At 39.0% G+C, this 27,353-nt stretch overlaps 1 protein-coding gene across 1 annotated transcript; it reads left to right on the top strand.

Moving 5' to 3' along the window:
- The first annotated feature begins 889 nt into the window (after positions 1-889).
- On the top strand, positions 890-19,255 carry HAT1 (histone acetyltransferase 1). The gene is made up of 11 exons (XM_066189942.1): positions 890-952; positions 1,884-1,955; positions 2,280-2,355; positions 4,027-4,147; positions 9,521-9,700; positions 9,932-10,053; positions 10,554-10,658; positions 10,996-11,102; positions 13,569-13,720; positions 14,970-15,086; positions 18,861-19,255. Exons 1-11 carry the CDS (start codon positions 946-948, stop codon positions 19,026-19,028), a joined length of 1,227 nt encoding a protein of 408 aa, XP_066046039.1. The 5' UTR covers positions 890-945; the 3' UTR covers positions 19,029-19,255.
- Positions 19,256-27,353: the final 8,098 nt, after the last annotated feature.

Raw genomic sequence — 27,353 nt, 5'->3', positions numbered from 1 at the left:
ATCATTACCCCAAACATCCTCTCCCTTCTTTCTTCTTCTCCCCACTTTATATACGGAGCATCATGCCCTCTGGTCAAAAATATCCCTTTGGCTCTTGGGAACACCTGTCCCAGCTGTGTCCCTTCCCAAGCTTTCATTCAGCCCCAACATTCTTACCAGCATGGCAGCACAAAAAGCAGCAAATGCCTTGGCTCTGTATAAGCCCTGCTCAGCAATAATAAAACCATCTCTGTATTATCCACCCAGTGTTCAGCACAAATCACAGAATCACAGAATAAGCTGAGTTGGAAGGGACCCTCAAAGATCGAACTCACGATCCCCACACAAGCCACTGCGAAAAGTAATTCTACGCCAGTCCAAACCAGCACCTAGAATACCAAGGTACATCAAAATCCAGTCCTTTGAAAGAAAATGGCAAAAAATCCCCGTGGTCCTTCCCGCAGTGGCTGCAGCAAGGGTTCAGCACAGAGCGTTTTGTTTTTTCTACTAATGACAAAGCTGCGGTTGTTTGTTCGGCCAAAGGCTAACTGCAGCAATGAGAAACGAGGTCTGTGCGTGACGAAGGAGCGGGGGCGGACGCGGCCCGCGGAGGTCGCTGCCGCACCCGGGGGCGCTCGCTGGCCCCGCGCTCGGGGCGGCACCGGGCCCGCGACGCCAGCCGCGCGCGCCGAGCCGAGCCGCGCCGCCGCACGTGACAGGCGCGAGCGCCGCTGCGCACGCGCGCCGCCCGGCCCGCGTTCTGGGGGGGCGAGGCGGGGCCGGCCCCGCGAGCCGGCTCGAGGCTCGAGGCGGCGTTGGGCATGCGCAAGGGCGGAGCGCGCCGTGCGGGGCGGCCATTGGCTCCCCGCCGGGTTTCGGCGGGCGGAAGCGGAAGCGCGTGTGCGCCCGTCCTCATTTCCGGCGGGCGGGCGCGCGGGTTGATTCGCTGTGCGCGGGGACTCGGACATGGCGGGTGAGTCCCGGCCCCGCCGCTCCGGGAGCGGGCGGGGGGCCCGGGGGGAGCGCCGTGACCGGGGCGCGGGGCGGGGGAGCGTGAGCTCGGGGCCGGCGGATGCGGGCGGACGGGGAATGGGGTGTGAGGGGGGGAAGCGTGGCTGCCTCTGCCACCGGCTCCCATGGTCCTGCTCCTGCCTGTCTTCGGGCGTACGGCCGCCGCGGTCTGGTAGTGTTAAACCAGAATGTATCTCCGTATCCGTGGCCACGAGTTTGCTGGCGGTGGGCAGGGAATTAAAAACCCGAAGACGTGTTTACTTAAAGCCTGCTGCCTGAAGATGTAGAACTTCTGGTACTTCTGAAATGAAGGGGAGCTATGTTTATAAAGCATTTGGAACATACCTGAAGTGAAACATGTCTTCTGTCCTGGATTAGGCTTTGGAAATCAGATTGAATACAGTTTATTTGCATTTTTCTTCCACATCCGCTCTGGAAGAGTAGTGCTGGCTAAATAATTGCTAGTGGTGTACGTGCCACTGTAGTTCATTAGCAGCTGTTTATGAGAATGACTGAATGCAAACACTTAAAGTGTCCTGACACATGTTACTTAAATAACATGTTGTAGTGAATTCTTATTTTCTTACTGACATCATTAAATATATATTTAATCATTAGTAACTTAGAATACTTAATAGCGATGACTAACTCTCAGAAAATAAAAAGGGGTACTTGTATATTTTCTAGTTTCAGGAAGGTGGATGAGATATATTTCTTTATCCTCTGTATTGATGTGTTGTGGCATGTAGTAGCTTTTTCAATCTTTCTTGTTCAGTGGTTTTGTGTTGTGTATTAGTTCTTGTTTATGATCCTTTTTCTAATGTATTTTTTTGAGTAATAGTGACAGAGAGGTTGGACATCTCTTAACTCTTAAGAAAACCTTTTTCTTTCAGGACTTACTGCTATGGAGAAGAAGCTGGCTGAATACAAGTGTAATACGAATGAAGCAATTCAGCTGAAGCTAGGTAATACCACCTTTTAAATATTATACAAGTGATACTGAAGTATTCTAGTGCCTTCCAATGAAATACATACATGTATACATCTGTGTCAATTTCTCAGTTCTAGTCTGATTCCTGATTTGATATTCTCAGATCAAGTAACATGCATCTAGCATTCAAATAACATGCATGCATAGGATGCCTTGATTTCATTTGTATGCCACCTTCACATAGTTTCTTAACTAAAGTTGTCTGACTCTAGTGGGCACCTGCATGAACAGCTAGCAGGGAGTCTGGATAAACAAGTGGAAGGTGGTGAGTTGGTCATGCTCTTATTTTTTTTCTCAGTTCGCTTTCCTGAGGATTTGGAGGATGAGAACACAACATTTAATCCAGAGTACAGCCATCAAGTGTTTGGAGATGAGTAAGTTAAAGTTTCCAGATTCAAATTAATAGGCCCCGAACGGCAAAGTTGTTTCCAAATCATTAAAAACCAAGAAATGTCGCTAATACTGAGTGCAGGGGAAGAAGAACTGCCCTGATTTTGCTGATATTTGCTGATACAGGCCAGGATGCCTCTGGCCTTTGTGACCAGCTGGGCACATGCTGACCCACTCATGTGCAGTCAATTGTCAACCAGCACTCCCAGCTCCTTTTCCAGCTCTTCTTCCCCAGGTCTGTCACTTGTGACCCATGTCCAGCCTGGTGTTGACTGCAGTCTGACTTAGAAAGCGTTCAGATCACTCGTAAAGAGATTAAGTAGGACTGTCCCCAGCACTGAGCCTTGGGGAACACCACAGGGGAACGCTGTCTGGTGCATTTAACTCCATTCCCCATTGTCTGGATGGCCACCCTTTGGCCATGGCCATCCAGACAATGCAGAGTACACCTGTTCAGGCCATGAGCTGCCAGTTTCTCCAGGAGAATGCTGGTATCAAAGTCTTCCCTGAAGTGTAGGTAAAAAAGTGTTGTTTCTCTTATTTTGAGTATGCTGAATTAATTAGTGCTGAAGTGTCATTTACTGTTTTCAGTGGAGTGATGTTCAACAATCTGGCCATAGATAAAAACCAACCAAACAAAAAAAAACCCACAGAAAACCCCCTCAGGAAAATCCAGCTGCATGTTTCTGTGGACTTCTTTAAGTAGTTGTGTTTCTTAATTTCAGTTTCCTTTTGAAAGCATGCTAAGTACTCCAATTAGAGTGAACTACCTACATTAAATCTAATAAGTTAGTTACACTACTAGACATCTACTGCAGCTATCGTTGACAATAATTATAGTTTTAGTAATCAGAGAAATCTCCAGTCTGCAAGTTTAATTAACAAGCAAATTCTTCTTCTGGCACTTACATTTCAAATTTTGAACTATGAATGTACTGCCATAAAAGAAAAATCACAGTAAAAAAAGTTTTAGCTATGCTTTAACAAAAAAAAAAAAAAATTGGCCTGTTTCTTGGTGAAGATTACTATTTTCTGCACATTTTTTTTCAGAAAAAAAGTCTCCGTTCTTCATAAGGTTATAGAGTTTGTGTTCAGGCAACGTGTATTTTCAAAGTGTAAAAAAGTCTTTTGTATTCTATACTTCTTTTACCTGTACTAATTTCTGGTTAAATTGGAGAACTAAATAGGAACCATCAACTAAAAACTCCACAAATTGCTACACCTGGTTATCTGTGCTTTGTCCTCTATAGATTGAAGTCGTTTGTTCCAAAATATTGTACTACACTACAAAGTAATTTTTAAGAAATGTTTGCAGTCAATGAATGTAAAAAACTGTTAATGAGTTAAAGCTGTTGAAGAAGCATGAACACAGTATTAACTGTTTCAGGTATTCTTTCTGAGCTGTCACAGTAAGGACACAGGCACTGCCTTACTGAGTTGAGAACATTTCCACTAGAGGAGCAAAATTACAGCAACAGTGTCAGGCATTCTCTCTGTCTAGGTAGTGCACATCCAATTGGATTCCCTTTTCCTGTTAGGAAGCTGACTTTACCTTCCTGGGAAAGATTACACGAGTGTCCCGTGAAATGAAACCACTGTGATGTGAATGTTTTGTTATGTATCGAGTTCCTGGTTGTTGTTTCCTCCTTTCTCAGTGAAGTTGCTTTTGGCTACAAGGGACTCAAGATCCTCTTGTATTACATCGCTGGAAACCTGTCAACGCTCTTCCGCATCGAGTACACTTCGAAAGTCAATGACAAGTTTGACTGTGTGGAGGTGAGTGCAACTCTGCTTCTGGCGTGGACATAATATTGACAAGGCTTACTTTGGTATGGACACGAGTTCTAGGTTTGGTAATTGCCCACCTAAACATGGTTTAAATTACAAAGGAACGAGCAAAGCTTCCATTTGCTAAGCCAATAAAAAGCTTTGAACTTCATCTGTAGATTTCCCATTGCCTGATGACAGTACAATCAAATCAGAATTGTGTCGAACAACACAGTCAGATTTGAAGTGCTGATGCCAAAGCCAGTTCCACAAAATAGACTTCAACTTAGCAAGTCTGTATTTTCATAGTAACTGTGACCAGGAGGAGGACTGTCATTGGTGGGTTTATGGTGGAGAGAATCAGTGAGAAGGAAAAGAAGGTTTCTGTAAGAACTTCATGAGATGGTACACTTGACTGTCTCTCTCTAAAACCTGGGGAACAAGTAAGGCAGAAAAGAGATTATAAACTGCATGGGTATCATGTATGCTTTATATCTTTCATAAAGGAATGTGATAATACGATTACCTACAGGGTTTTTGTTTGGTTGTTTCTTTTTTCCTGCAGAAATTCCAGGCTTATAGAATACTTACAGAATAGCTTTCTTTTTCCTTTCTCTCCTACTGTCCATCTGTTCTCCAAATATGACTTCAGTCTGCATTTAAGTTACTACTTTGAAATTCCTTGGAGTTTATTTAAATAATTTCAAGGAAAGGCCTATTGTAACAGGAGAAATACATTGATTTTAAAGATTTTAAAGGCCTATTGTAACAGGAGAAATACATGATTTTAAAGATTTGTCCTTCCTAGTTTTGAAGGTGTATTATATATAATTAATATATATATATTAATGTACTCAGTTCAACAGTTAAGTTTCTGGACATGTCTGAAATACTTTGGAGGCTAGAGCAACATGTCTTAGGAGTGAAAGGTCATGCTCTTCAATCTAATGAAGGATTCTTTGGAAATAAGGAAGAAAACCTTTTTGCTTCATCTATTTTCTGTACAAATGGAAAACCCAATTTACTTCTCTGGAGGTCTAAACAAGGTCTGTCTTGCCCTATGCACACTGCAACTTCTTTGATTGCTCAAAATGGTTACTTTTTTCAAGCCCTGTTTCCTATACTGAATTATTCCTCCAATTTCTTTAGGGACTGAGATGGGGGCAAAAAAGATCTTTTTGAGCAGCACTTCTGCATGCTTTCCAGAGGATTTACATGCCTTGACTGAAGGGGAAGAATGTGGTTGCTTACCCTGTGCTTCCCTTAGTGTTACTTGCACTGTACATTCACAAAAGCTGCTTATATTGCTATATCTAAACATACGTAGAAGAAAGATACGACTGTAGTCAGTCTTTTTCTGCATTTGTATTTGCCCTCAGTTTAACCACCCTACGAGAATGCATCTGCAGAGGTTAGAACATAAGCTGTCATTACAGCAGGATGTTGATTTCAATGCATATTAACATTTCTTTTTCTAAGTTAACTATTTGATGATCTCTCCTCCTTGACAATAATTATACTAAGATACAGACTATCCACCACAGGTGACAGATAATCATGTGTTGTGAATAGATGGCATTAAGGAGAGGACAGCGGTTTCTGCCTTTACCATAACTGGTTACAAGCACGTTGGTGTTAGTGCTCCACAAAGTTATTCACAGCTGAGGATTTTTATCCAAATACCCATACAAGTTCAATCAACAACAGGTGGTTTTATTTTGTAATATTAAGTTTGGGTTCATTATTGCTAAAGCAGCTACTGCTATTCCTACTAGGGACTGACAGAAGTATTCATCCTAATACCACTGATTTTTTTTGTCCAAGATCTTTTTGAACATGAAGAAGAGATACAACCCTGAAATGTCAAAAGGCAGAACTCCAGTCATACTTATGCATCGTAACATGGTTTAGGTTCATCTTTAAGGAGATTATATTATTGGGGAAGCCTCAGCAAAGGATGATCATGTTTTGAACAGAAGCTGGCACTTCATTTAGTGAAAGGAGACAGAATTTATCCCTTGAATGGAGTTAATTCTTTCAAATAACTGAAGAGAAGCTGCTTTCTTCTAGTGTAAATATTAATAGCAATGACCTCTGAATTGCTTGCTGCTTTGAGATTTGTGGCTGTTCCAGTATCTTCCTTTTCATCTGCATTTTATGATGGGATAGGGGTAAAGTATTTTACTAAACTTTGTATCTTGCTTTGCATTTAGTGTATGCATTTGCTTTATACAAAAGTTAATTAAAAAGTATTGTTTCAATATTTGGTGCTTTTGTAATGTAATACTGCTGATCACTCCATTGCTCCCCTCTGAAATACGTGCATACAATTTTTAGAGAAATTCACCTCTCAGATGTGCTTCTATAGTTATTTTAAATTGTAACTTTGAAACAGCATCTACATGGTATGCAAATATCATAGCTGCCTATTGGTACAATAATAATTTCTAAATTAAAATTACCCAGAGTCAAATGTGATGTACAAAGAGACATTACACACTTCAGCAGTCCTACTACAAATCAAGTGTAGTTACCAGCCTATACCAAATTCCCTGTCACCACCTCACATGATTCTGATTGTGAAGGTAAAACATTACAGGCAGCACTTCCATGAACTGTAGGCTTAACAACTCTTGGCTGGCTTAATTTAGGTTTTTGCGTGCTTCCTTGTAAGTGACTTTGCCTCTGTTAAACGTTGCTGTAGTAGCCAACAGGATTGTTTTTCTGAAGAGAAACTTGTGTGCATCCATTCCAGTTGGTAAGATATGGGTGTCTTGCTCTGATAAAATAATCGGCTTCTCACCAATGTCAAAGAAATGCACAAGGGAAGGCAGTAAACACATTTTGGTACCTCCTTGGATTGTGGGCACCTCAAAGAGAAGCGTTTGAAAAAGATATGCTGAGTAATGAATGTTTCCATTAAAAAGTACAGGTTTTAATGAAATAAATTCCTTTTTTTATGTGGTTGATATGCCGAGATTCCAGTATTTTAGGTCTTATTAACTGAAAATTGCATGGCTTAAACTTCTGCCACTGCTCAAACTGAGGATTCTGGGATTTGCTCTGTAAGAAGGAGAGATCCTGTTAACCCTAAAAGTAATTGAAGACTCTATTTTCTTGTGTCAGACCCCATTCCAAGGGGAGAGAATTTTTAGGAGGCAATAGGTGAAAATATGTTGTAGTCCTATAGAATCAAGAAGCATTATCTAGTGCTGTATTTGCTAAGCCTCTGTCATATTTTAATTCTTTCTGCTGTACTGAAAACAAGACTTTTCTCTGGTGGCAGCCAGTGATGGATCTGCTACCTTACAGGCTTTGAGCAGGTCACAGTTAGGCTTCCTTCTCGCCACTAATGAAGAAACTTACAAATGCGAGGAGAAGCAAAATTACTTAAACATTATGTAGATAGTACTTCCTACTGTATATTCACCCTTTTTAGATTTTGTCTCCATAGTCTGAGTTACTGTACTGTTGCTTGGAAAGACTGTTTTAATTCTAGATTATTTTTGCATGCTAATTCAGCTATATAAAATGCAAATCGCAACAGCTTCTTAATTGTGGTTTCTTACAGCTCTGTCAGTAGAGCAGACGTAAGATCTGTGTAAACAGTACATTTGCACAATTTTTTAAAAAGGCATTTTTTAATTGTGTTCCATATAAATACATTTTTTTATGTAATGCAATGATTCTGAAGAAGTGGCTGGTTTTGTGTAATGCCCTTAGTAAGTGTAAGGAAAACGTATTTTAGCTAATATCGGTTTATGATGAATACTGAAGGCGCCAACAAATTATCTTTGTTTTGAAAATGAAATGAGTGTAAAGATTGTACATGTTTTTACTGAGTTCTTATACCAGGTATTGTAGAGCTGTATTTTAACTGCTTAATAGCTCTCTCTCCAAATATAAATATAAATGTTGGTAGTACCAAACCATTAAGAATAAAACTTGTTTGTGCTGAACTAAGTCTGTCTTTCTCTACACTAAAAATGTAACTGAATGATAAAGTGCTATTCATTTGCAGGTGCATTGCTTCTGCTTAAGGGCCCATGGTTGAAAGGACAGGAATTAGTAGCATGTTGTATTAGCCTTTTGTAGTGTATTTTGTTCTAAGCATCTTAATTTCCCTGTTTTGAATGCTAAGTAGCAAGGGTCTTGGTTTTGAACTAATACCCATCATGCATGTAAACGGTGTGAAAGAGCTGCTTAGTAAGTTAACACAAAGTGTTCTTGTGTCCGCCCTTGTGGAAATAGATACAATACAAACATTACAGCTGAACTCACGGCAAACTCCATTAAGTAAAAACCTGGATTCATTGTCCAGAGGAAAGTTTGAATTGAATGTAAGCTCATTTTGTTGAATGTAATGTCAGGCTTTTAGGAGTTGTATTGAGGAGTATGGTTTTGTTAAGTTGAGACCAATTCATTAAGTTTTATTGCCTGGTGAGAAGCAGTAATACGTTATTGTGAAGCTTCATCAAATATTCATGGTTAAAAAGAAGTAGTAAATGTATTCAATCAAGTGGTCTTTTGGGGGTCTGAAAAGGATTATGAAGTCTGCTCAGCTGATAGTCTCTAACTTTGGGTATCTGAAAAGAATAATCTCTGAATTAAATTTTGGTGTCAGAATATTTTGTCTTCTACAGTATGTTAGACTACAGGTCAGATTTGCTGACAGTATTCATAAGTTGTACTATTTTATGTCAAACTTTGTTTTCAAAACTTTCTTTTATTAGAATGCAGGATGTGGTTGTCTGAGTTTGTACTGTGTTTTGCAGCTGATTCTATAGACAGGCATTTCAAGCAGGGGGCCATAAGAATGCCAGAGTGTGCTAGCTGTCACTTTCCTATTTGGGAGCTACCGTTTTTGATCTTTGTCCCTTTTTCTCCACTTAGTTCTGCATCACCTAATACCTCTTGTAAGCTGCTTGTTTGGGAACCTGAGTTCTGCAAGGCTGTGTAGCATAGCATAGTCTTGGTGAATTGCTGTCTGGAAAGTCTTGGCTTCTGAACATGCTGTGCTTACAAAATAGCTACCAACGCTCTTAGTCAAGCTTGAACAAATATAACAATCTCTAAACATAAAAATGTTTGTGAACTTAGGCTGTAACCAAGAGCTTTTTGATGCTTAGAAAGGCTGGATTGTGACATTTCTGATCTCATGAGCTCCTTTACTTGCTGGAAGATCACTAATGAACAAGAATACTTGCTTTTTCTTTTTTTTTTCTCTCCTCTTTGTTTTTTAATTACTGGTGGATACAGTGATGACACTGGTAGAGATAGAAATGACTATATCTCATACATTCATTTCTTGAACACAACACTGACATCAATGCTGTCTTTTTCTAATCTTCCACTGATCCTTTCCCATTTTGTAATCTTCAGGCAGATGATGTTGAAAGTAAAATTAGAGAAATCATTCCGCCTGGTTTTTGCACAAACACAGATGACTTTGTGTCTCTGCTGGAGAAGGAGGTCAACTTCAAGCCCTTTGGAATGCTGCTACACACATATTCTATCCATAATGAGGAAGCTGGTGAAGATATAACATATCAGATATACAAGGTATGAAAAGTAAAGTTAAGCATCTGCGTTTGAGCGACCAAATTCAATTTTATTTTGCAGAGATGCACCTCCTGTAGTGATTCAACTGTAGTGTATAGATACTATAATTTTACCTATTTATTAATTAGTAACATGCTTTTTTTATATCAGAGAATTTAATTAGGTTTTGCATAGGTTTTCCTCTTGCATCTGTGATAGGTTTCACCTGACTTCTCCTGGCTTTTTCCCTAGGCTGACATGACATGTCCAGGCTTTCGAGAATATCATGAAAGGCTTCAGACGTTCTTGATGTGGTTTATTGAAACTGCTAGCTTTATTGATGTAGATGATGAAAGATGGAACTACTTTCTAGTGTAAGTACAGTTCTAAAGCAACAGTGGACCTTATTACCTCCACAAAGCCTGCATTTTAATTGTGGCTGGCCAATTATTGGAGCAGTATAATGATATTTTTCCCAGGAAAGAAAAAACATTGTTTATGAGGCTTGAGTTTTCCTCCATTATGCTTCGGGAAAGCTTGAGAATAGAGCTGAATTAAATGCTGTTGTCCGTTAGAGCCCTGAATGTAGGCTTAAACAGTAAAATGAGCTTTGCCTGTGTTTTCTTTTACTTGCCACCTATTCATCTTTATAATAGGCAAGTGCACTGAAGTGCTGTAAAGAGGTCTGATTTATCCAAGTTGCTGCACACCAATTAAGTGAATTGTACATTCAGAACATAGCAGGTGTACCCATTGGGCCCTCACAGAGTAGCTTGCTGACACTGAAAATTCAGTTGGAGAATGGAAAAGAAAATGGACACTGCATGGGAGCGCAACTGTAATTGACCTGCTTGGCTTTCTGTTTTATCTGCAGATTTGAGAAGTATAATAAGGATGGAGCTACGCTCTTTGCGACCGTAGGCTACATGACAGTCTATAATTACTATGTGTACCCAGACAAAACCCGGCCACGTGTAAGGTAATTGGTGGTGTAACTCGTGCCTTGCCTTTTATTTCAGAAGAGGGAACTGCTGAAGTTCCCAATACTTGTTTATAATAGTGTTGATTTGTTTAAAAAAATCCCCATTATTAACTGTCTATGCACTGATTTATTTCATTGTTTCCTTCTTGAAGCAGAGGGAATCTCAAGCAAGTTTTGAATATTTAACAATTTTAGGATTCTGTTAAAAATTACATTTTAACATAAAGATTGCACATACCTTAATCTAAAATGAAATACGATTTTGTTCTTAAGACTTCACGTTATGTTTCCAAATGATTTTATTTGAACTGAAAATGCATTCCTTTGTCTGTAGCCAGATGCTGATCTTGCCACCATTCCAAGGAGAAGGCCATGGTGCTCAGCTGCTTGAAACAGTTCATAGATACTATATGTCATCTCCTACGGTACTTGATATAACAGGTTTGTGTTATATTTTTAATAAGGAACTTTCACAGGTTGTTAGCCCATAAGATAAAAGTTATCTTCATTTGTCTGAATTTAAAGCCTTTTAAAGATTTAGCTTCTGCTCAGTTCAGAATTAATAGTACTCTGCTGGTTTACAAGAGTGTAAATGGTGTAGCTTCTTAAATACTTAACTCAGAGAACAGCACACCAGGAAAATTCAATCCCTAGCATGAACGGATTACCAGCTAATTAACTATTTTATTGTGAGATACACAGCTGAGTTTGCCAAGACATCAAGCTTTGTCAAATTCCTTGTCCAACTTACTCCTATTAGCCAAAACTCGAACTTGAGGGGGGACACTAAAACAGCATATTAATATTAGTGTGCAAGCTGAAATTTTGCAGACAGTAAGAGTTTGTAGAAGATTTGTGCTCTAGGAGCACATTCACTGGCTGAAAGTATCCATGATACTGGATGTGTGTGCACAAATACCTAAAAACAAAATATTATGGAAATGGCAAATAAAGGGTCCATGTGCGTAGCAAAACTAACATTAAAAATTGCCACAGGCATGACACCAGTCCTGTGGTTTCAAGGAAGAAATGCAGTTCAAACGCGTTGAGCATTCAGTTCTATGTGTAGTCCCATCTTGGTTATAAATAATTCTCCATTCTAATTAAAACGCAATAGACCACTTGCTTTCATAATGCATTTGTTGCTGGATCATCATAACAAAATAACCCACCTCATAATTTCAATCCAGTTAGTGGGAACCTAAGAAATATAACTTAGTTTAGGCAACAGGAACTCATGTGCATCATGCATTTACTTTTTCCTTTTCGTAGTACAAACCATGCTTTTATAATTGAGGATGAACAAAGTCTTAACATGCTACTGCATAAATCCTATGACATGTTCATGGCTCAATGCCTTAAGTGCAGGGTTATAGCAAGCAGTAAATGTGCACTAAAACAGGGTTCCATGTTTTTGTGGAATGAAGCAGAAGAAAGCTTTCAGTATTCTACATGGCATTCATTTTATGAAAATTCCAACTCTTAGAGAAGTATTTCTTGTCCTTTTTGAGGGGGGCATTGGGCTTGGACAGTCTTGATATGGCAGGATATTTAGTTACATATCATCTAAAAGTGTGAAATAAAGCCTTTAACCTTTCTGTAAAGAGGAAATGAAGATCTAATTAATTTCTTTGGAAAAGCTTATGATTTACTAATTAAAATTCTGAGTTTCACGTTTGCAGCATATATTTTGTTCTGCTTATACCTTGTCATCCTGACACAAGCAAAATGTATGCTGATAGTGCTTACTGGACAGAAACTGCCTCATTTTTCTTTTAACTAATCTGAGTGCAAAAGAATGAATCTATTTACTTTAGTGCACTTCTCCAATCTCTTTTGCAGAATAAGTGCTATAAGGCTTGCCATACAAAATTAAGCCACTCATGTACAATACATTTTAACACAACCCAGAAAAATAAATTGTTAGTTGCGTGGTGCCACATACACTGCATACCAAAAGCTTCTGTCCCAGTCCTTCTTGGTAGCTTTGTTTTGCTTTGGATCATCCTAAAACTGCAAATTTTAACTGCTTGCGGCGTACCTCAAAACTAAAGGAAAACACACCTGGAATGTAAGCTGGTTAGCAATAAACTCCACAGTGCTAGCTCCCAGAAAAATGAGTGTTAAATGGGAAGCATGGCCCCGCTACTTGTTTGTAGTGAGCTTGTCTAAAGCAAGGAAAAAAGAAATATATTCACAATGTTGTATATATTTTCCTTCTGCATTAAATTGTTGCATATGGGCTCATATTGATCTTAACTGAGGCTAGTTCTCAATTTCAGTGTTTTTTTCTAAAGCAAAAGTTTTGATACTGATGCATGTATAGCTGTCTTTTTGAGTGAAATGGAAGTAACTTGATGTGATCAGGTTTTGTTTAGGTCCTTTCAGCCTTTTTAAGTTTGGATAATCTTGTCCTTTGGGTTCTTGTACCTTTTCCTGCCTTCCCTGCTAACAAAGACTAACACCTACTCAATACATGTCTTCAGCTAGTTTACTTGTATACAATAGGATATTTTCACCAATCTTTTCCCACATCTTCCCATTTGTTTGTGTTTTAGTAGTCCTACCACTGTCAAATATAGAATAGATGAAAGATACAAGAAAAAAGGTTCTTAGGCTAGACTTTTTTCTGAGGAGTTAAATGGGTTTAAACAAGTCAGTTTCATAATACATATGTAGAATATGTACAGCACTGCATACACAAAGTATTAAAAGTTTCTCTTTCTGTGACCTGTTTGATGTCTACTGTCAAACATCAAAACCTTTGATAACGGTGCTAAAAATTGAGCACAGTTGTTTATATACTGATGAGTACTGCATGTGCTTTTGTTTTCCATAGTTCTTTGTAATTACATACCAGAGATGAGGAAACAAATAATGCTGATAAGCTTTTTTTATTCTTTCTAGCTGAAGATCCATCTGAGAACTATGTGAAGCTTAGAGACTTTGTTCTTGTAAAGCTCTGTCAAGATTTACTTTGCTTTTCCCCAGTAAAGTTAATGCAAGGTTTCAGTCAAGAAATGGTGACGGAAGCTCAACAAAAATTGAAAATAAATAAGGTATTAAATCGGTACAGTTGCAGTTGGACATATTCTTATCAAACAAGTACAATACAATTTAAACTTAGAGACATGGAATTTACACACTGGCTAATTTTGACAGTTCTTAAGGGTGTGTCAGGAGATACATGGCTCATGGTTTTAGATAAATGCCTTTTTAACCTACAAATTCTACTGTAATGACATGGGTTTGATTTCTTTCAAGAATATTTGTGCAAATAAGTGTTGTTTTGGGAATGCAGAATGCTAGAGTGGCAAACAACTTACTAATGCAACTCTAAACACTTGAAGAACTAAAAGAGTTAAATTGAACAATTAAATTTGCTCGTAATCGTAAGTTATTATGCTCATTTTTGAGTATGGTAGTGAAATAGTAGAGTTGCTTAATTAAAAACATATTTGAATGTGCTGTACTGAAGACTTTAAACCTTGAGGGGTGGGCAGTGTGAAGCCATAATCAGATCTGTTCATGAAAATGGTATCGCTTATATAAGGAAACTGCATCTGCGGCCTTCTATATTTTAAATCTGAAAGGAGAAATAAGTTTCACTTGGTTTTTTAGCAGTATATAAATGTGGTAGTTTAGCAAACAAACAACTTTTTTTTTGTTCTGCTGTTCAGAAAAAAAACCTTGGTCTTAAATTCTGTTTTCATACTGATGCAAGTTAATATTAATATTGTAGCAACATAATTTTCTCCCCAGATGTTGTATTTTGTGATCCCGATAGCAAGAGCACTTCAGTTTTTCCATTTGCTGATTAATATTCTTCCCTAGCAAATAGGAAACTTTAAATATTCTTGTTTCATGTTCATATTTAGAACTTTCAGGGGGCCTAGTGGAGGGTAGTAGGTGTATGTGGATTGTTAAAATTAGTAAGGTGGCTACTGCTTGGTATTGCTTAATGTCACTCTAGTTCCAGTCCTTGTTCTTAGAAGTGTTTTTGGACTCTGGCTTCTGGGCTTTCTGCTGTCCACTTAGTCCAGCAGAGTCCTTGAAGCACCTCTACAGCTGGGGCAACACTTGAAAGATGAGACACTGGGTGCGTGGAAGAAAATGGTTTTGAAGTAAAAAAAAAAAAAAAAAAAGTTGATTCACTGAACCCACCAGATAGGAGGACAGGTTTATCCATGCCCCTGTCTTCTGATAGGATGCGGAATTACTCTAACATTTCAGTATTTCTCCACGTGGTGTTCTGTTGAGTGACCTCTTTATTCAGATGTGGTTTTTATTCTCCTTTCTGTTCATTAGCAACACACAAGACGAGTTTATGAAATTCTCCGATTGCGTGCAACAAATATGGGTGATGCAGAACAGTCCAGAAGCTATCGGTTGGATGTTAAAAGAAGACTGATTGGGCCCTATAAGGTGTATATGACTTAAGTATCATTTAATATTTATTTCAAGGCTAATTATACTTGATTTTACTTTAATTTCCATAAGTGTAGTTGATGCCAATTATGTTGCCAATCAACTACTATTAGCTGTGCAGTGTTCAGCTGACATAGCTACAGATGCAGGGGACATTCGTACACAGCAGCACTGAAGATCCTGTGCTTGGCTCCTGACTGTTTCCTGTCCAGTTCCAGCAGGAGGTTACTATTAAACTTATGCTATCTAGCTACAAGGGGCATTACGCCCAGGTAGGTTTAAGCAGGGGAAATGGTCAGTTTCGTGGAAGAGGTTAAAAACATACCTTAAATAGACAAGCCGGACATTTGAAGAGAGGTAAAGTTTACACTGCAGACTACATGCAGCTTAGATTCCTGTTCTAATTGTTTGCTAAGTCTTAAGAAAACAGCTTGCTAGAAGTAATCAAGTCACATCAACATAGTACAAGTCCATGCAGATGGAATATAAAATAATACCAGCAGTAAAATTCAAGCAAGTATTAAACATAGTACCAAGTAATTCTCTTAGTTCCTATCATTTATGTATCCTGGATTTTCAATGTGGTTGGTCTGTGTTACATAAACTGACCCTTTGAGATATGGATTTAAAAAGTTGTATTTTAGTTGCTAATGGCATCAGTCTTTGTAGTAAGAGTCAAAAAGGCCACAAATAAATCTAGGTTTATTGCTGTAACTAGCATGTTAGCTACTGTTGTCAATTAAGTACTTGCCTAGCAAACTGAAATCTTCTATATAGAGGTACACAGAGCACAAGGAGTACCTTGATCAGCTTGAAAAGCTTCCTAAAGCAGCATTTACCCTGTTACAGCAAGATGGCAAAACACTGCTTGTAGTCATGTTGGGCTTACAGGGGCTGTTAGTAGAAATGAGAGGCCAGCATTGTATTAAATACCTATCTGATCTGGTGATAATTTTGTGTCATGCTGAGTGCCAGGACCTTAATCAAAACACACTCTTTCACAAGTGTCTTGTGTCATTTGTTGAATTTCACTCAATGTCCACTGTAAATAAGGTGATTTTTTAGCAACTGTTTTTCATGACTGTTACATGGTTTCAATTCACTCACTTATCACTGAGGTCCTGCAGGCGAAATCCAGAAGTTCATAAGCAGCTTCAATACTAGTGCTTCTGGCAGGTGTTTCCACTTCAGTCTTTGCACACAATAAGTGCATAGATAATGAAATGGATTATGTATTGCTAAATATGCAATATTGCTACTTTAGAACATTGCATTTTTAGTTTTTTTGTTATTTCAGTATGGATTCCAAAGAATCCTTACAGCAGCCAACACCTCTTTTCCCTGATTTTAAATTTCATGTTCTGAAATAGTCATCTTGTTTATGGTAATTCTACCTAGTAAATAGCTTACTCATACACTCATTTTAAAAAATTTCCAGTAAATTTTAGTCACAGTGCTGTTTTCAAAAAGTCTTCAAAGATGTAATGAAACTAGCTTTTAATACAGAGAGGGTAATTGGGGGGGGGGGGGGGGGGGGGGGGAATCAGACTTTATTAACATATAATCAGGAATATTACTGCATACTCTAATACTGGTGCCATTTTATTACATAAACTGATAGCTTCCTTTGAACAGCGCTGTACAGATGTAGAATAATTCTAAGTTGACGCTACCTTAGTTTAATAAAAATGGTATTCCATCTTAGAATTATTTCCTGGCTAACAGTAGCAGTGAAAAACACTATATGCAGAAACCTCAGGGGAAAAACATGTAATAGCTTTATTCCCCTTGGAGTTGTTACATTAGCAAGGAGGTGGTTCCTAAAGATACTGAGACCTTTATGCAGGTGGCATCACTAGATTGGGGTGACTGATGCAGCAGGATGTGTTGCTGTATGTATAAGTAGTATTAATACAGGAAATAAAAGATATTGGTATATTGGTTAACAGGGCTTCACTCCAAGGTAGTTGAAGGGTGAGCAGCTTGTGAAATTTCAGTTTCACTGTGGCTTCTCCATTTCTGACAAACTCTGCTTTTTATTAGTGGATTGTGCTGCTAAACTTATGTCCTCGATCACGTCTTCATGTCATCCCTCTTGGAAGTAAATACCATTGCTACACTGCTTTTCATAATTGTAAAACTTTGTTTGCTACTTGAATTTGCTTTTCTGCCCAGCCCAACAACTTGCTCCCAAAGAATCCTTTTGAAGCTGCCCAGGTAAAATGTTACTGATGGCAGTTTTCAAAATCTTGTGTGCCTGGATATGCTTGTAGTATATTTGGGGGAGAAATGGATATTGAAACAACTGATTATCTGAAAGATGCAAAGAGTTTGCTTTTTAGCAGGAATCTGGAACTTAAAGATGGCCTCATACTACAGGATCAATTGTAGTGGGCATTTAAAAGCTGACACGCTTTTTTTCAGAACTACTGTTTATAATCTAAACAGACACTCCTGTTAGGCGGACTTTGAATTAATTCTAGAATAGGGTTTTGGTTGTTCTACTGACAGAAGCTTGGCCGAAAGGTACTCATCTCTATTTTCATTTGGGCAGCTCATCATATGTTTTAAGTACCTTACTCATTTTGACTGCATAGAGCTGATGTGAAGCTAAAATTGGAACATCTCTGCTGCTTTTCACATCCTTTCAACAAGGAAAGATTTCTTGATTATTGGCCAGAAATGTTCCTGAATGCCTGTCGGGACTAGAGTACAGAACCTCCTTTTCTGAACTGAACTTTGCCTATCTGTGGAATCTTTGGGAGATTATAAAAATTTTTCTGGTCTTACTCATTTACAGTTTACTGTAGTCTCCACTCCTCCCTCCTGACTCTCAGTATCAGTCACAGAAAGAAAACATATATTCCTTTGTGAGATAAACGTAAAATTAGAACCCAAAAAGGGCTTTGGTTTTGAGACTGTTAGAAATAGAATAATTTGATGAAATGTTGTTGTTTTAATACATTGATTCCGTAGGTATTGCAAAGTTTTATTGATAAGATACCAGACTTACCTAGTACTTTTTTTAAAATGGAAGTGTTGAATGATATTCTGCTTTTACAAAGCTAGAAAAGACAGAGGAGTGGAAAGTACTTGAAGAACTGAGTAGTTCAGAAGTAGGTATCAGCTATATAAAGGTATATCTGGGTAAAAAAAATACAGAAGTGTTTTGAGGTGTTTTTAAGAACCAGGTAAAAATCTCATGTGACAAGAGCAAGGACAACTCATCTTTCTGTACAAATATGTTTATGCTTACAAATAATTCTACCGCTTTTCAGTGTGGTTACCACTAGTCCCTGGTAACTTGAATAATTTTTAAGAGTTTGTGAAACTTTTTCTGTGTACTGAAGGCTTGAAATTAATTTCTGATAGTCAGTTATAAAAAAATTCATTGGCTAAACAGTCACGTAATGGGACACCAGTGTAATTAATGTTAATGTAGGACTAAATATCCTGGACAGATTTCTACAGTCAAGTTTTTCGTGCCATATGTCTTCAGTAGTAGGTGTACTGTTAGACCTGATCTGTTTGGTTAAGGAAAAAAAATTGAAACCATTCCTCCCTTCACTAGCTCATCAGCAATACAGAAACTGTGGGCCTTTAACAGATCAAATGTACTAATCAAACATGGTTACTGCTTCTCTTGGGATTAGGGGCATTTAAAGAACTAGATACTGGAATTGAATAAACTTTAATGAAACACCATAATGAAATACCATATTCTTGATAATTACTGGCTGTGTTCAAACTACTGTTTGTTTGATTGCTTAGAAAAAACAGAGAGAACTTGCCAAGATGAGAAGGTGTCTAAGACCAGAGGAGATGACTAATCAGTTGAACCAAATAGACCTAAACTTGCAACGTGAACAGTTAGAAGAGAGCTTCCAACAGCTTGTTTCAGATTACCGAAGAGTCCTAGAACGACTTGCACAAGCATGAGGATCCTACCTGTACAGCAGACTTGCAGATATCTATACAGTGTTGTAAAGCACATCCTTAATTGCCACTTAACTGCAAAAAAATCTCATGTGACGTTTTAATCACATTAAAGGTGACTTGTGTTCCTGTGCATTTTGAATATTTTCTATTTTTGTGTTGTAGATTTAAAAATGTTGTACTTTAGGTTTGGGAGCACTTCTTGATGAAATAAACAATGTAGATTCTCAGATACAGTGTTACTTCAATTGTATGGGTTTTCTTTTACCCTTTTATTTTGATCAAGGTTTAATAGATACTTGAATAGGAAGTTAACATATAAATCTAAGCAATCTCAGATTTCTCCTAACTTGATTCTCCTCAGGGTGTTCACCATAGATCCCGTTGTGCGGTGTAGGGCCTGTGCAGGTTTAATGTCATGAGCAGGGCACAAGATTGGTTCTGTGGTCTCTCAGGTGTTTCCTGTGTGCAGATTCTTTACCCTTTGCTAAACGTGGATCCTGCTGCTGGAAGCAAACAGACCCATTCTGTTTAAGTCTCTAAAGTGCCTCAAGCACATTTTTTTTCAAATGCACAAGTTTTCGGGTTCATGATTTTCAGGAAGATACCTCACAGCTGGGGAACCAGCCAAGACTTTGTGAGGATTCCAAAAGCACTTCTGGTGAAAGAAGCATGAATCTGCAGGAAGCAAGTGCCTTTATATAGTTTCTTGATTCTGTTCTGCTATCCATTACTTCTCAGACCTGAGGTTAGTTCTTAAATATCCTGTCTGTCCTCCCTCAAAGGAATAATTTAGTATCTTTTCTGGTAGTTCAGACTTCAGAGGATTTAATCTGAATAAGGATCATTGAAATTTATTAACAATGTTTGATGGTCCTAATGGGATTCAGGTCTAGCTTTCAGAACTGGAGCTTGTAGGTTGACAGTTCTCCACTATCTATTGTGATGTGGAGGAAGTGAAATAATTTTTAAATGTTTAGAACCTGTGGGATTTTTTGTATTTTCTATTAAATTATTTTTAGAAATTTTAATTCTGGATTAGGTTATCTTGGCTCTATCATACGTCTTTCATCTACTGTAGTATCCAAATCTATTAATCAATAGTAACAATTGTTAAAAGCCCTTTCCTCATAGCAGTAGTAAGGCTGAGGTTAAGTTGGGCAACTTGGAGTTTGGTTTTTTTCTGTGGATGGTTTTGGCTTTTTATTGATCTGAACATGTTCAGATCTTGATGATAAGTCAGAAGTGGGAAAGCTGGACTGAACAATTGTACTAAAATTTGGTTCCTGCATAGATGTCCAGGGTATTTCTGGTGCTTCTGGGGCAGCCTGTGCTAACAGTCTCTGAGCTTAAGCCATTGAAGAAACTGTAGCACTGACAAGAAGAAACACTGCCTAATGGGCTGTTTGCCTACTTAGAAATTATTGTGCCAAAAAGCACAAAATTGCTTTCCTTAATCACAGTTTCCTTTTGCTATTCACGAATAGTGAAACTTCTCTCACACAGTGATGAGGGCAGATTTATTTTTTCATAACAGATGACATTTTTTTTTTCTTTCTTCATTGACACAGTTGAAACAGTTTGAATTAGTGCTTCCAGTTCCTTTAGTGGTTTCTCATTCCAGTATGGCCATGGAAACATTCTAAGATGTTGGGCTGTGCCTGTGAACTGCAAAACTTCTTGGCATGAAAAACAGGAATAAGCAGCTTCCTAGAGGTCTAGAAACTTTGAATCCTTCCACCCTGCAGCAGGTTACAGCTTCTGCAGCTCTGCTGCCAGGAGACACCTTGTGAGTACACCCTAATCCATTACAGTAAATTAGGCCAATTATCCGAAGCAATCTTCATCAGCTAATTAAACTAGCCCTGCTGCCTTTGCCTGAAGTGGTCTTAACTGTCTGGACTATCCTTTCCCTTGGCATAAAGAAGGAGGCAATAATCTTGCAGGACAGCTAGAAAACTGCAGCAGCTCTTCTGACATTGCTGTGGGGCATGTGCCAGTTTCCTCCAGTAGGCTTGTGGGGTGCATCTGTTCAAGCTAACATTTTAGACACTCTGCATTGTTGGTAAAATTGACATTTCAGGATGCCGCTAGATAAACTCCTGGCTTGCCAGTCTGGATATTTTGTTCATGATTTTCAACAGGATAACAAATTTCACCTACAAGTGAACTGCAGGATGCTTGCCTCAGAAGTAAACACAGCAGCAACTCCAGCTGTTCACTGAGTCATATTGTGAAATAAAAAAGTGAAATACTATTCATAAAAGTTTAGTAAGTTTTGTGTAATGTTTGTATTTCTGTATTAACATAAGTAAGAACAGGGACCTCCTACTATATTTAAACAAATACTTTGTGGTGTAGTGCACAACCAGTGTTGTTTGACTTTTGTGTGCTGAGAAGACCTGTGAACTACTAACAGCTGTCTGGAATTGCAAGTAGGTACTGGAGGGGTTCAATTGTGCGGATTTGTGAGCTGACAAATTAACACTGAGGCTTAGTAGCAGCTCTTTCACGCAAGATGTTGGGGGCATGAGAATTGGATAGCTGAAGCTGAATGCTATTGGAGCCCTCTCCTATTCTGGGCACAATATGATGCTAAAGTAATCCTGGATTAAAAATATTTTTGTTCAAATACTGAATCTGTTATCTTAGGTTTCTTAAGCTGCTATTATTCTTTTTAGTTATTACTAGCTAACAAACTTCATGCAATTATTAATAACAGTCTTATTAATAATAGGTTTGTGGGACTTTTTTTCTGCATTTTGAAAGAATCCAGATTTTTCACTTGCTTCACTCAATTTCCAGTGAAACTTTGCACAACATACTGATAAAGCATTTTAGAGAGTTTTTTTTTCCATCTGAATATTCAGAATGTACATAAGATCTCTGAGTATATTTATATAGTTTTTCATTGTAGATGCTTCTGGCATCAGGATGCTGGTTTGCCCTTCCATCACTTACAAATCCAGCCATGGCAACAATGAATCTACTTCAAAAAAAGTCCGTAAAATAGTGAATTTAGTTCAACTGACAGACACAAGTTGTCTTCCAATGTAAAGATATTGTCAGTGGTGCTAATACAAGATTTTGTCGTAAGAGGTAAATAAAGCCCTGAAAAGTGTTTTATGTTCAGAAACCTGGGTCAAACTGTTCCCTTTCAGGTATTTTGAAACATAAAAGTTACCTACTGCAGATACTAGGAAACAACTTCTTGTTCAACAACTAGTAATCTCAAGAAATACAACAGAATACCTATAGCTTCAGAACTGAGAAAGCAAACTACCAGAAGCTGCAGGATTTGAAGGACACTAACTGCTGCAGTTGGGGGAATAAAGGTCTGTGTGTTGCTGAAGGAGTGTCTTGGGCAGCAAATGTCTTTGCCTCCTACGAACCAACACACAAAGCTGCTATGTGGCAGTTTAGGCAATTCAAGACTGACCTATTGTCTCTCTGCAATGTCAGCAGGAGGGTAAGCAGCCCACAATGTCTGTATGAAGGATTTGTGTGTGCTTATATAGATTTTTTTCAATTCCTTTTTTTGTCTCTCACTGAGACTTTGTTGTTCTTTATGATTCTCCTTTATAATGTTTTATGACTGTCAGACACTAGAAAGCTTGAAAATCTCATGTTGCATATTTTGCCATTTTACCTTTCCTCACAGTGTCAGTTCTGACCTGCTTTCTTCAGTATCAAACTGTTAGAACTAGAAATACCTGTTACATTGGTAAGCCTATCATATAAAACCTTGGAGTTTCAGCTTTCAAATTTAAAATTATTCTGTAATGCTGCTGCTTTGTGAAACATTGCTTGCTAGGATAATTTGTACTTGAAGTTGAAAAAAAGCAAAGTGAAATATTAACATCTGTATCTCATAAGCAGGTATGTGTTGCAGATATTTCCATTTTCTGAAAAAATCTGAAAGCCATCAGAAATATTTTTCCCCATGCTGTCATTCATGATTTTCAATCATTTCAGCTGGTTTACACTGCTAACTCTTTTCTCCAATTATCAGAAACATTTCAATCTAACCCTGGGTTCTTTCTGTTAAAACATTCCGTTTACAAAAGGCAGTTAACCACACCAGTGACAATATTTGGAATTGTGAGGCTAAAAATTTAGTGTGGCCAGTAAAAATGGAAGGCTATTACACAAAGCAATACAAATAGATGCAAGCTTAGCTCAGGCAGGGCACGCTATCTGCCATCATACTGGCTTATAGCTGGTGGGAAAATTGTAGGAATGAGCTTGCCTCCCTATCACTCATCTTTCTTACAATGTAAAAAGAAAAATAATACAAGTATCAGTTTCTCCTCATAGCTACTCATTCAAATACATGCTTACCAGGTTCTTTGTTCCTTGCACTAAAACCGTCGGTAATACTTATCACAAGAAACAAGATTGCACACTGTGTATCTGAGCTTCCTTTAGATCTAGAATGGTACAAGCTAGTGTCTACAAGGGATCATTATTCTAACAGTTTTCGGATTTCCATGTTCAAAATATTTTTAATCCTCCAGACCAGAGGCAGAGAGAAAAGGTTGGAAAAAATGTCCTACTTTGGCTCTTCAAAGCTCATTTCAGATATAAGGCTCCCACCCAAACTGGAGGAATCCCAGGTAATGACAGAATGAAGACAAAGCCTCGGGAAGAGGATTCAGAATTCCCTCTTTGCCTTTACAAAAAAAATCTATATAGCAGGAGCAGTACTGTGCACTGTTTTTTTCTGAGAGTAGCACTAGCTTCTTTCTTTAGTAAATAAAGAACATGTAATGCTGTAAACATTCCTCACACAGGAGGTATGTTCTCCATTTGTGGTTGTTGCACAGTTTGAGCTGAAGAGATAAAACATAAAGAAAATCTAGATCAATGGGAAGAGCTTGACATCCCCTTTTTTTTTTGTTTCTAAATGGTAGAGCAATAAGGGAGGTGTTCCATGTTCAATAGCTGCTATTTTTAGATGCTTCCCTTCTAGTTAGGCTTTTCTCTGAGCTATATGGGGTGTTCATGTTTTAAAACTTCATAGTTCCATAGAAAAGAGAAAATCTTTGCCTAGAATGAATTTAATATGATGGGGACCTGTAAATATGGTTTTTTTCTTTCCCTCGAGGTGTAATGTAAGTTTTATTTGGTGTAGCTTTACCTGGTTATATATATATTGTATCACTGATGTAGGAGATTCCTGGGGTTTTGCAAGTTCAAGGCTCCAAACTCTCTCACCCTGGATCAGATGAACATCAGTGCTGAAAAAAAGAACAACTATTTCTGATTAGAGCAGGACCCAGATACCACAAGTCTCATCAGCAAAAGCTGCTGTGGAACTAAACCATCTTTTAAGACAATTTTAGATAGAAAAGTCTAAGCCTAACCTCAGCTAGGATCTAAGCCTAACCTTAGCTGTTATATTTAAACCAGAAGCGTGTTTCTTTGTTGCTCTGCAAAAGATTCTGTGTGTGCATAAGATACAGTTCTGTTGTCTTACAGGCTGTTACAGACTGCTTTGAAACTTGCATGTAAAAAATTAGCTTTTTGTCTTCTTTAGCACAGTTTTTGCTTATTTTAATATTAGCCTGTCCAATTTTGGGAGGAAATAAAGTTGAGATTCTACATTTAGTGCTTGGTGGCTTTGACAACACAGAAACAATGTGAGATGGGATGTGAAACATTCTTCAAGGAGAGTCTTTCACACAGATGTGTTGAATAAACCCTGGGCTGAAAAGTGATTTCTCCAAAACAGCCTCTCAACCTGACGCTCAGGGCATCTTGAGACATCACTGTCCATCTTAAACATTTCAAGGGATTTTTCAATTGTAACCCAAAGACAGTTATACACATAAAGAAGAAAGTGAGGTATTTGCTTTTGGTGACAACTTGAACACTGTGGAGTATGATCTTTTCAGGTTTGCTGTGTTAGAATCTGGTGTGTCTCTCTTTTCTGAGATACTCACCCACATTTTATTGCTATAAAGGTCCTAAAAACGATATGTGTTGTTTGTATTTTTTAGCAAAAGGAGAAAACCTGCATCTAAGCATAAATTAGGGACTACTGAATAATTACTGGTTTTAGGCTTAAGATACAGCCAGAGACTGCAAAAATTACACAGTTCGCTTGAAATGTAATTGATTGTAATTTGATTGATCCCCTCTTGTTTTCTGGCATGCAAAAATAATTGGTCCAATCCAACCACTAGTCAGTACCTACAAGTATTTGTGAAATAGCCTGACGCTTAAGGACAAGGTAATTACAAAGATGGTAGCAACATGACTAGAATTGCCTCCATTTTGTTATACCATCGACCAATTTTCAGGTTGTTACAAGAAGGAATTTAGAGCTTACAGATGCAGACAAAAGACAAGCATTCACTTCATTTTCTCTAGCAGTGGCCTCATTCCACTGAGTAGGAAACACTTGCTGACTCAAATAAGAGAGGTGAGGCTGGGCTACCTTAGAGCTCTCTGTTTCTCTCCTTTAGTGAAAGTTGAGGAAAACGTGGCAAATTACTCATCATACATGGATACTTTGAAGTGAACTCTGCTGTTCTCTTTAAGCACACACAAGCACATATAGTTGCTTAGGCCAAGCAGCTGAATGTGTGATTGCTTTACAGCGCACATTGATGTTATAGAGCTAGTGGTTGAGTGTCTGGATTCCTAGAGCTTTGCTGAGATGCGAAAGGATAAAATGATGCTTAATGCAATTCATGCTCCTGAAAGGCCATACTATGTTGTAGAATTAGGAACAAAGTGAAGACGTGCACACTTCGGCCCTGCAAATGAAATGTGCATAGCTCTCACCAGTGAGCACTGGGTAATGGTGCTCACGAGGTGTAACTGATCGTCTTAGCAATGCTTTCTCTGTATTTACTGCTGTATCTTTATTTCTGTGACAATCTTACCGTTCTCCCCTTACTGAATAATGATGATGAAACATGTCAGTTCATGCAGAATGTGGCTGTAAGAAGTGGAATGTTTCATTTTTTGGAGGCAGTGCATTGTATTGATCTTTAAACTACTATGTAGTCTAGATATAAGCCATATGATAAGCTGCCTGTCATGCTGTGGCAGCTGATTAAGAGATGCACTTTTACTAGCAAAGTTTAAGAGGATCACAGCACCTTTTTTTTTTTTTTTTTTTTTTTTTTAAATCAGAGAATGCTTAGAATTCATTCCATAAAATCCAAAATGCTTGAAGTATAATATGCTCAGCATTCCCATCTGCCTTGGGCTTTGAAACTGTTCTTACCTAAATCATAAAACTTGTACATGGGAAGTTAAAAACTACTAATGGCTGTACCAGGACATAAATAAATCTGGAAATAAACAGCCTCAGTTCTCATTTGACAATTTACTTACTTATCCCACAGGTTACCACTGTATGTGTACACATGAATGTATGTAAGGACATAAAGATCATTACATGTGTGTAGGGATGTAAGAAAGGATTACTTGTATTACTTCTATATTTTGGAATGCATCCAGGTGAGTTTTGAATGTCTCCGGAGAGGAAGACTCCAGCCCTTCCCGGGCAGCCGGCTCCAGTGCTCTGCCACCCTAAACATAAAGTTCTTCCTCATGTTGAGATGAAACTTGTGTTTTAGTTATGGCCATTGCTCCTCATCCTGTCACTTGGCACCACTGAAAATGGTCTGGCACAATCTTCTTGGCATCTGCCTTCGAGATATTCCTTTGCATTAATTATTTCATAAAGAGTACTTCATATTTTATTCACAAAAGTACAGTTTGAGGGGAGGGTGGTGGTGTTTGCTTGCTCGCTTAGTTGGTTGGGTTTTGTTTATTTTTTAATGGCAAGAAATTATGAGGTAGATCCAGCACTCAAGGAGCAGTACGGTCGCAACTCATGCGGGACCGAGTCCCGTTTCGGGCAGTTCTGTCTCACTGCCACGTCTCCCGCTGGCGGGAGGAGCAGTCACCAATCCCGCCTGGGATGCTGTCGAGCTGAGCGGGATGGGGCCGTACAGCAGGGCAGCGCCTCCGGGCGCCGCGGACGGCCGGGAGCGGTGCGGTGCGGAGCGGTGCGGAGCGGGGCGGTGCGGTGCGGAGCGGTGCGGTGCGGAGCGGAGCGGGGCGGTGCGGAGCGGGGCGGAGCGGTGCGGTGCGGTGCGGGGCGGGGCGGAGCGGTGCGGTGTGGAGCGGTGCGGGGCGGAGCGGTGCGGAGCGGTGCGGGGCAGAGCGTTGCGGAGCGGGGCGGAGCGGAGCGGGCTGCCGCGGCAGCGCGGCTCCCGCCCGCCGCCCTCACGCCCGCACTGGCGCCGGCCGCGGGCGGGCGGGCGGGGGGCGCTCCCGGCCCGCCGCCGCACGGGGCCACGTGAC

Source organism: Chamaea fasciata, unplaced genomic scaffold, assembly GCF_029207755.1.
Source record: "Chamaea fasciata isolate MVZ Bird 193981 ecotype frontalis unplaced genomic scaffold, bChaFas1.0.hap1 SCAF_8, whole genome shotgun sequence".
Classification (NCBI taxonomy): domain Eukaryota; kingdom Metazoa; phylum Chordata; class Aves; order Passeriformes; family Sylviidae; genus Chamaea; species Chamaea fasciata.
Note: the sequence above shows the minus strand (reverse complement) of the source record. Positions and strands in the feature narration are given on the sequence as shown.